The sequence below is a fragment of the Octodon degus genome, unplaced genomic scaffold (assembly GCF_000260255.1).
Source record: "Octodon degus isolate 3935 unplaced genomic scaffold, OctDeg1.0 scaffold00010, whole genome shotgun sequence".
Lineage (NCBI taxonomy): Eukaryota > Metazoa > Chordata > Mammalia > Rodentia > Octodontidae > Octodon > Octodon degus.
Window position 1 is genome coordinate 27,869,793 of NW_004524586.1, and position 10,868 is coordinate 27,880,660.

At 39.5% G+C, this 10,868-nt stretch overlaps 1 protein-coding gene across 2 annotated transcripts in view; it reads left to right on the forward strand.

The window, feature by feature from the left end:
- The window catches only part of Shtn1 (shootin 1), a 112,256-nt gene that overhangs the window by 85,487 nt on the left and 15,901 nt on the right, over positions 1-10,868 (forward strand). Inside the window, exons 15-16 of one of the 2 annotated variants that reach the window (XM_004625647.2) lie at positions 4,077-4,197; positions 8,791-8,983. The exons of the other annotated variant lie outside the window; for it this stretch is intronic. Of the exons in view, the coding sequence (XP_004625704.1) occupies positions 4,077-4,197; positions 8,791-8,983 (314 nt within the window). The remainder of the gene's footprint in view (positions 1-4,076; positions 4,198-8,790; positions 8,984-10,868) is intronic. 2 annotated transcript variants of the gene reach the window in all.

Genomic DNA, 10,868 nt, shown 5'->3' on the forward strand with positions numbered 1-10,868 from the left:
TAAAGCAAAAAACCAAAAACCTCTGTATGTACTTTCTTGTTAGGAAGAGAAAGCCAGCCTCTAGCTCAGCCTGAGTTTTGGTGCTTTTAGACTGTGCAGATTAGTATTGCTCAGAAAGCTCCTTATACCAACTGTAAAGTCACAGCAGGTGAGAAGCGTACATTAAAAAAAAAAAAAGAGCACCAAAAACCTACCATTTTATACTGATGTGGACAGCAAGTACCTGTTCCCAGGAGATGCCACAAAACACATTTTCAGCAGCTCTGTGAGTGATATTTCTGTTGACATGGAATATGCGTGACCCAAGGTATAAATAGTAAGGTTGTTTTTTTTTTTTTTTTTTTTTTTTTTGCGGAACTGGGGATTGAACTCAGGACCTTGTGCTTGCCAGGGAAGTGCTTATTCCACTGAGCCATCTCCCTGGCCCCACCAAGGTATAAATATGACTTAGAGATGTGGCTACTATTGAGAGATAATACATATAGAAACAGAACTCTGAGAAAGAAAAAAGGAAAAACAAAAACCCCTCTGGTTTGGAGAAGGTGGAAAACTTTATTTTTCAAGTTGTACCCTTTTGAAAGTCATTGTTGACAACTCATTTTTTTTCCAAATCTACTTTCACTGATTTTTTAAAGCTGCTTGTAAATAAAAATATAAATAGTTCATCCTCACGGTCACACAAACGTTTTGAGATTTAGCAGATGAAACCTGTATCTCTTAGGCTTTTACAGAGCGCAAATTGGTCAAGCAATGGCCATGACTCATCCAGATGGCTGACACTGATGAAGGTCTACAAACTGCTGTACTTGATTTCAGGGTAAATCCTGAGGGGACTTGACTGACCTTGTCAAATACAAAAGTCACATTTTTTTGTTGTATAGGTCTTGCTCGCTCTACCTTGGTCTTAACCATCCAGCAGAAAAGTATAAACACAAGGTATAAGAAGTAAAGCCAGGGCTGGAGAAATGGCTCAGTGGTCTAAAGCACCTACTTGAAACAAGCTTGGCAAAGCACAGGGACCGCGGTTCGATCCCCAGCACCACATGCCAGCCAGCCCCGCCCCCTGGTGGGCTGAGCTGGCCACACACACACACACACACAATAAATGTAATAAATAAAAATAAAAAAAAAAAAAGAAGTAAAGCCATATTAATATGCTGAGCTGTGAAAAGCACAAGTCATTAACTTCTGACATTGCCAGTGCCACCAATAACCCACTACTATTATGGACTACTGAACTATATTGGATTATTTGGCTGAATTCACACACCTACTATATTTGAATGACAATGGAACACCCATCTCTGATAAAACTAAACAAAAAAGAGGGATATAAATGAAGGACCATTTTGTAGTGAAAAAATATATGTATATTTGTATATACAAAATAGGATAGATATGCAGCTACTTTCTCTTAGTTCAATGAGAAGAAAGATTTATACTAATAGTGTTTAGACAAGATATCATGTCTACATCTTATACTATGAATAACTACTATGAAGACAACAATATACAATGTATTAATTATTGTAACTGTACTACTAACCTGTTTTGAAACTGTCTCATTGCTATTTCTTTCTCAATAAAATTAATTTAAAAAACTTCTAGAGTTACCCCATTTAAAAGCCCCTCTAAGTGGCAATGATAATTTCTAAAGACAAAATTGATATAGGTTAACCCAAGAGCCTCTTTGGTTGGCCCTACCACACATATAAAAGTAGTGTGAAACAAATGTTCCTACCAGCCTTTTTCGAATATCTTCAGTTTTAAAAAGTACACTTGAATTGTTGACCATTTAATTTTGCTGTATGAAAACTATGTTGGTCAGCATTATGGATATTTGATGAGCGTGGAGACTAAGATCGTTGGATGCTCATGGTAGCTTGAAATAGAAAAGAAAGAAGGAGAGAGAGTCTGGCTTGGGAATTAGAAGATAAAATTCTACGTCCAGCCCATCCCTGATTTAATGTGGGACATTGGCCAACTCTGTTGGCCAATTTCAACTCGTGGAGTTTGAAATTATGGGATACCTTAATTTTATGTGTACTGCATACTCTGAGTTACCTTCTGGTTTTCATGTTTTATGACTGCTATAAATAGATAAATAAGCTTATTTTAGATAATTTATTAGCTGACCTTTTTATCATTTCAGTGAAGAGTTATGCAGAAAGCTTTCTTGCCTTGCACAATTGCCTGTAGTTTGAAGTTTACTTACGTTTATATTAGCTGAATTAAACACATGAGTCTGTAAATGAAGAAAAGAAGTTAAGGACTCAAGGGTCAGAGATGGGAAAGTAGATCTCTTCAGTATCAGGAGTGTCATAGGGTAGCATACCACAGTCAAGAATTTTGGGGAAGTAATTTATCCAAATAAAAAACTCAAGGAGGTTATGGAAGAAAATTCATCAATAAAAGATATCCTGTCTCTTCGCCTTGAGATGACAGCTTCCTGACATTCAAGTGATGTGGTGGTAGTAGTTTTGCAAATTATTTCTATAGTGATAATCTTAGGTTTTCAAATAACTGTTAACAAGTCATACAGTTGTTAGCTTGAAAGAATTAGCAACACGAATGAGGCAGGGATAGTTGTTCTACAAGTATATCTAAAATGACAGTAGTTCACCATCTTTACTTTGTCAGTGTCAATCAGTCATACCTTACTGTTTCTCTTCTATGAGTAGAGAAGACCTATAGTGTTGTACCGAATTAAGAAAATCAAAAAAAGATACTTCTGGGCGGGGAATCATATGTTTGGTTAAAATATGAGGCTTGTCTAAGTATTTCACACGTGAGTTGGTTAGATGACTGACGGCAAGATAGTACAATCTTCCGGTCAGTAGGCTACTTTCCTATAACTTTTAGCAGGTAGAGGAAAAAAATTTTACACAGAATGTTATGACCTGTATCATATGAAATTTGTAACCATCTGGTTTTACAGGAAATTTACTTTATTTTAGAGCCTAACGAAGAAACACAGGTTACCTCATTTAGCCGGTAGAATTCTTTTAATCCTTCCAGCAGTTGGCAGTAGAGGGAACAAGAGTAAGGCGACAGCTTAGCGAGATCCAACATCAAAAAAGCTGGAGCCACTATTAGCTCTGCTGCCTTCGGACTCAGTATGAAGTCTGGCTAGTTAGGCCAGCAGTGAGGTGGTTCCATCTTCTGATCAGAAAATAATAATTCTTTTTCTTCCTCCATGTATTCCCAAGCTTGTGCCACTTATGAAATAGTGGGCATTTCATATGAAAACAATTGTAATGTTGGAGTGCTGCGTCAGTCCTGACATATAGGAGAAGTATATCACTCACATTCTGTACAAACACAGATTCAAAATTCAGATGGAAAACATAGGTTGCCCGTGTCCCTTCCTTCCCGAGGGGCTGAGCAGGAACCGCTGCGTAGGTCTTGGTCCTCTTGAAACCAGTGCCAGCTGCAGCAGAGCCTCCTCTGGTACGAATAAGGCACTAGATGCTTCCTTGTGTGATTCCAACTTTGCTCCTCCCCGCTGAGCTCAGTGTGTACACAGTGTAGGCCTTCTTTGGGTTGGGCACTGGAGACCACTCTGTGCCTCCTTTGCAGCCCACTACGCCATGGTTACCAGGTATGCAGCCGGCGCAGTCTCCTCTGAAGAATCAGCCACAATTTCCTTTTCAGTGCTGCATGGATTTGGGTTCACTAGTTCATGGCTACCATCTAAAATAGCCTTCTAAGGTGAGTTTCATGAACCCGTTCTCTTCTGCAGCTGACCGACCGCATCAGAGTCTTCATCATCCTTGGGCAGGTACCTTCATAGTCAGTTCTTCCAGGGGTGCGCTTGTACTGTTCTTCTGGTGTGAAGCTAGGGTGACATCATCAGGAGCATCTTCTTCACTGATCCAATGCTCTGTGTTGTTGAGGACATGCACATTTAAAAAATTACATAGATATAATCAATCCTTATGTAACCATGTACAGAAACTTTTGGTTCCTAATTCCATTCAAATTCTGGTGATGTTTTGTTGGCTTGATTTTTATATTCCTTTGTGTATTGTATTAAGACATTAATCTTTTTGTTTTTTGTTCTGTTTTCACTTTAGGGGACACTTAACAAATCCACTAGTTCAAGAAGCTTAAAATCTCTTGACCCTGAAAACAGTGAAACTGAGTTAGAAAGGATTTTGCGTCGCAGAAAGGTGACGGCAGAAGCAGATAGCAGTAGTAAGCCGGTTTGCATTCTCCGCAGTCCTCCTCATCTGAGCCTCCTTCTGTAGTCTCTTTCTAACATAGTAGCATCTTTTAAAAACTGTTATTAACATGCGTATTTTTAATGTGAGTGAGAAGTATTGTGTGGGCAAAGGTTATTTCTGGACATCTTCTAAGAACTGTAGATGGGGAGGTAGCTCAGCAGCTTAGGCACCTGCTGCCTGGCAAGCCCAAGGTCCTGAGTTCAATCCCCAGTACCAAAAAACCAAAACAAAACACACCTTCAAATGTATCCTTATTTATTGCTTTATTTATTTGTAGATAATTGGTATATATAGACCTGATTTGGCTAATGTGAGATTTCCTGGTGTAGAGACCTTTAGGGTAGGTTTGGGCGAGAGCGTAACAGCAGGCACGGGCTCCAGAGCCAGACTGCCTGTTCTTGCATCTCAGTTCGGTCCTTTTCTCAGTGCTTTTTCTTAGGCAAATTGCTCCACTTTTCTATGCCTCCACATCTGCATCTATAAAGTGAGGATAATAAAATCACCACTTTGTGGATTACTTTCACGACTAAGTCACTCAGCTTATAAAAAGTGCCTAGTGCTGAGCCTGGTGCGGAGAACACACATAGGAATTAGTAGTTTTTGTAATAATCACACTTCTGGTACAAATGCAAAAAAAAAAAAAAATCATCCTTATATATATTTATCTTGTTTCTGCTTATGACCCAACGATAAAAATACCATCTAAACAAGCTCATGGTTTATACTTGAGTCAGGCGAGCCATGTATTAAGCCTTAAAAGTCTGTTGCAGAATGGACCTCATGTGTCTCCAGTTTTCATCTGTTTGGTCCTAGGAATTGTTAGAAGCTCTGACAAGGTTTTCTTTCCCCTTGTGGGCAGGAACGACGCTGACTGTGGAAAAAAAAAAAATTATGAGCAGCCAGAGCTAATGGGCTGAATCTTTTATACTCAACTAGTTTGATTTCAAATAGTCCATCATAACTATTTAAATCTGTAAAATACTGAGTCTTATCAACCAAATTTAATTTTGTTAGCATCTTAAAGATATCTTGGTCATGTTAAACTCTTGTTTTGTATGCAAGAATATATTCAAATAATTAAATAAATTGGTTCTTTGGATTAAAATGAGCCAAGCACCAGCCAGACTTTTATTATAGTGTGAGGAGCAGCCAACCTTCTTCCTGTTGGCTGGTTTATAGTCTATCCTTTTTTTTGTATTTTGGACAGAGTATACAGGTTCTCACTGGGTAGATCAGACTCGTAGTGATCCTCCTTTTTACAGCCTCCCAAGCGCTGGGATTACAGGTGCATGCTATCATGCCCAGTCTCAATCACCATCTCAGCGCACCCCAGGGGTGGAGCCAGTGTAGCAGGCCCAGGGATCAAACTCCCGGCCTCTGCATCTGCCTAAGCAGGTGCTTTAATCCACTGAGCTATTTGACTGGCCCCAGACTTTTTATTATGAAAAGATGAAACTTGTTTTTTACTTAGGAAAAAACCTGTTCAGGTTTTAGTTTAGTCTGAAAATTCTGTTACAATCCTCCAAGGATTGTTTTTCCCATGGGAAAATCCAAAGGGCAGCATAGGGTAGTTTTTGCATGATTACTTTACACAGTCAGGCATTTACACAGCTGCTCTGTGAACAGTTCTGTGACTTGGTCTATGCCTGAGTTATTCTTTTTATCATTCCGTCCTTAAAGTATTCCTGCAAGCCTTGCCTTTTTTTTTTTTAATTAAAAAAACATTTTACTTATGTATTTGGTACAGGGTCACACTACGCAGCTCAGACTCGTAGTGATCCTCCTGTCTCAGCCTCCTCAGTGCTGGGATTACAGACCTGCACCACCACACCCAATCTTAGTGGCTGGCTCAGGGCGGGGCCAGCACAGCAAGTGCTACTGGGGATCAAACCCAGGTCCTTGGGCTTCCCAGGTAGGCACTCAGATCACCAGGCTGTCTCCCTGGCTCAGGCGCTGCCATTTTTTAGGACTCTTTTTTTTTTTTTTTTAAAGGCAGAGTCATTTACATTTTCGTGTTTTGCCATGGGCTATATTCCTCTAGAAGCATTCTGACTTTATTCATGAATTTGATCAGACATGTACAGCACTCACTGTTGCAGAATTACCTTTTGGTAGGAAAAAATGAGGGAATGTTTTACTCTTAGTGTAAAAATAGAATACTGTAGTTCAAAGAGAGGAGAAAGTTGAACACATTGTAGAGGCACAGTGAGAATCTCTCATTTTAACTATTGCCTCTCACCCAGACACAAATGGTTTATCGTTGGAGGGCAGGAGGGTAAAAGAGGTACATTCAGTGGCACCACAAGTACCTGAGGGAGCGGCTGGTGATCCAGTGGAAATTTTGAGCTAAATCGCCAAGGCGAAACAGTGGCAAAATGAAAGCAGCTAATAAGCTTTTATCAGCTTAAAAGAAACCCGTGAAATCCTGTTTCGGTAGACATCTTAGTCTGAAACTGAAAGAGCTGTTTACCATGTGACTGTCTCTCAAGGTCACGTGATGACAAAGTACAGATCCCTGGGGTGGAAGGAGCAAGCAGCTAAACCCTGACAGCTGCACAGCAGGCGTCAAGCGCCAGAGAGGAAGCCTTGTGGCTCCTGCCTTGGTTTTACGTGGGTCTCTGAGAGCCTTTGCTTCTGTACACAGAGTAATGAGAGGGGACACAAGCTGAGAAAGAAAGACACCACCATAAAGCAGCAGCCTGAGTTTTGCAGAACTTGGGTCCCAGTTTAGTGGCTATCTTCTCAGGGATGCACCACTTGTGGCTTTTCTTCTGGACTTAATGAATGATGCTCCCTTGCTTTACGTGGAGCAGTGGCCCACCATCCAGACATCTCAGAGCGCAACAAATGCCTCTTAGAAAACATTGTGGGCTTAAGCAGGATGCAGCAATAATCTCAAGTATTGTGTATTTTTCTTGATTTCTTTTTATGTATAAGAAAAATAAGAGCTCTGGCTCAGTCACTGCTCTTCTTCCTTTTTAATTGGCTTAAGTTGGTTGACCAAGCAGCAGGCATCTGTGTATTCAGAGATGCCTGCCCACAAGGACAGACTGCTTAAAGCTGTCGAGTGCTGTAGTCAACAACTGCCCAAGGGCAAGTAGAGCTGATTGGAAGCAGATCTTGAATTCGGTTTCACACTTAGGTTTTCAGGTGCTGTCTTGTTTTTCTGCGCTGACTGTCTTTGCTCTCATATCTCCATGCGACATCAGGCTTCCCATTTAATGCAGCTCAGAGGAAAAGCTCTTTTCAACTAATTATTCAATAACGTCACCACTTGTCCACCCATATAGTTTAGAGGAAATACGCAAAGAGGTCAGAGACCAGTGCTTTGTGGGCTGGTGCTCTTACCAAACCAGCAAAGTCCTATGTGTTTTCTACGTGAAGTCAGCAAAAGAGGTATTCAACAGCTTGGTTGAGGAATTTTCCAGTCCTTCTTAGTTGGTTTGCCAAATCAGACCTTTATTTCTACAGTTGATATACTGTACTGTTGTAGTCCATCGGAAACATTCATAGCCAAATGGAGGAATAAAATTTCAGAGCTGAATATTAATGATCATGGATTAGCAAATATTCTGAATTGTGCCCCTAGGAGTTTCCATCTTGGTAGATAAGCTTTTTTTTTTTTTTTTTTTTTTTTTTTTAAGGATAAAGAACTTTGTCTCAAGCTTTGTTCTTTACTTGGTAGCACAACATAGTTATCTTCTACTTCAGTTTTTAAAACTTATCATTAAACTTGCCTCTTTGTGACTTCATAAATCTCCATCTTAAAAGCATTCAGACCACAGTTTCAGGGAAGATACAGTAGAATCTTGCTTAGAGAAGACCTATCTATGATAGATTCTACCTGAAGATTAAAAAGAAGTCACCAAGAGGCAAAGTTTCAATTTCCAGAATTTTTAGATTGCTATGCTAGTTATTTCAGTAACAAGCTCTGTTGTAGTTTTTAAACGCTGTCCCAAAGAACAGAAAAATCCAAAAGGTAAACAGCCAAACTCTTTGTCATGTAATTTGCTGTAATCCTGTGTCTGTATTGTAAGAGGCAATAAATCCACTTACTTCTCATTCACATTAAAATGAAAATGTTCATAAAAGCTGTTTAATGCTCAAGAAGGCGTCATAATCTTCTTTAAAAGAGCCTTTTGACATTGTTTCATTTTCTGTGTAAAATGCAGAGCTGAATTTTGGGAAGAATTAACTCTTGAGGGCTGAAATGGCTCAAGCAGGGCTGTCAGAAGGCCGTCCTCTGGAAGAAGAAAAGAGTTCTCGCTGCTCTCATGATGCTGGGATCTGGTCAGTGCGGGAACCATGTCTGGGACTTTGTAGTTCCTTAAAGGTCTGCGCATAATTTCTCAGCATGGTCTTGGCACATTGAAAAGCAGCGGAGCCCCCACAGCAAAGCAGATTTCCAGTAGGAACATTTTTTTTTTCCAGCATGCTCTTGAGATTTTTTAACAAATTTGGCCTTCCTACTTCTTGAGGGATTTTCACCTAATCTGTTTTTCAGTGCCATATTAATAAGCATCACGCAGAATCATTAAACTTGAGGTATGTGTTTGGTTTCAAGGTCCAACTGGGATATTAGCCACCTCAGAGTCCAAATCCATGCCAGTGTTGGGTTCTGTATCCAGTGTAACAAAAACAGCCTTGACCAAGAACACTCTGGAGGCAGAATTCAACAGCCGGTCCCCCCTCACACCTGAGCCAGGTGAAGGGTGCCGTAAATTGGAAGGATGCACGAGTTCCAAGGTTACCTTTCAGTAAGTAACAATGCTCTTTATTAAGTACTTTGTGGAAGAATCTGCAATGCCTGATATGTGTTTCTTTGGTTTGTTTCTCATGAGAGGGATTTTGACTTGGCTAGCCAATTTTCTTCTCTCCTTTGATGGGCCAACTTTTGCCACTAGCCTCCCAGCTTAGAAGTTCTGTTGTGATCTAAAACAAATATCATGCCTAAAGAGAATTCTTTCCCCTAAAGTAGCTTGACAGTCACATTCTTATTCTACAGAAAGAAATGACCTCACATCAGGAGATAGTTTTTCAAAGTTGAATGCTTAGATCGTCTCTCTTACAGGTTCCTGGGCAGCTGAAGAAGGTACTAGATCTCTCAGAGCCACTCTGGAGGGTACTTCAGTACAACCTTATCTTCTGGTCCTCAGGGAGAGAGTGCCTTCGTACTGCTCTGTTCTGAGAACGAAATTCTACATAGATTATTCTATATAGAATAATCTATATTGAGTGGCTTCAAAATGCCACTTTGTCTTAGAGAGTTCTGGAGAATCACTTTGTTTTATAACAATGGCAAGCTCTTTTTGAGATTAGTCTACAGTTTTGCTTTAGTTCTCTTGCCAGGATGTCAGCTAGTTTGTCAGTTAAAGAAAAGGAAGAGGTGAGACGAATCAGATCAGTTGAATATTATAATCACAGTTAATTAAACCTCTGATTTCCTGTTCTGTCAAGAGAGAAAGCCCGTTTTGTAGTTTATCTGTCTTAGCTTAAAAGGTGAAACCTGGACAAATGAAGTTGAAATTTAGTTTGGATCTATTTTTGCTAACTGGTATTTTTTCCTCTTTTGCATTTCTCTCGTTGGTACTATTAACTTTTCTCCCCTCCACCCTCTCTTTTGGAATGAATGGCCTTCTTTGCTGATTTACACTTTTATCTAATTTCATTGTGTTTAAAAGCACATTTTCCCCTACAGTCATGTGTTTCCTTTCTTTTGACTCGAATCATTTGCACAGTTCTTACAGAAAGATGATCTATATTCATTCTTCATCTTTCCTATTAAGTTTGTTTAACACCTAATTTGACATCAACAATCTGGCTACATTTGAACCAATATCTCGACACAAAAGCAATTTGGCTGAGACAAGTTAGTTTCTGAGAAATGCTTCAGTGTGTGTGTATAGATTTTTTTTCCTTTACCATTTTACACAGATAATCTTAATCAGAAAATACTGCAACTCCTTCCTCCTTTTGTCTGCCTTTTATTCTCCAAAAGTAAGTGGAAATTACATTTCCAAGAAAGGAAATGAAATAATTGCAGGCCCAAGGTCTGCAAAATGTGTGCTGAATTGACAGTGAAAAGGATCTCTGTGTTGACAGACACAGTTGTTAGATGCCATAAAGGCCGATGTGAAGCTCAATTTATTTCTCATCTTGCTTGTTCAATGACTGCTTAAGAGACACATTTCAATTTAATTTGTCTACTTAAAGCACTAATACAAATACTGGGTGCTGCTGTATTAACTTTTAAACCTTGTAACCTAATGCTTGATTATTCAGTTCCTGACATTCTCTAGCTGAACTATCCCAATGCTGTATATTTGCATAGACAGTTCTTTTTCAAATAAGAGCACCTTTCTGAAATATCTGTTTCTTAAGTACAGCTACACCAAATGAACTGAGAGAATTTTGTGTATGGACAGGGAAATTACTCACTTCTCAGACACCCACACTTCATTTATGTTTAAACCCAGTTTTTTAAGAACTGTAAGAAGCTAGTGTTACCTGTGGGCTTTCAAAGCAGAAATTCATGCTGTTCGTCGGGATCCTTGGAAACCAATCCAGATGCTAGGAATGAAAAAGGTTATTTCCAGGTCTGTTTCTTTCTCTCTTTTTTTTTTTTTTTTTTAAAGCTTCTTC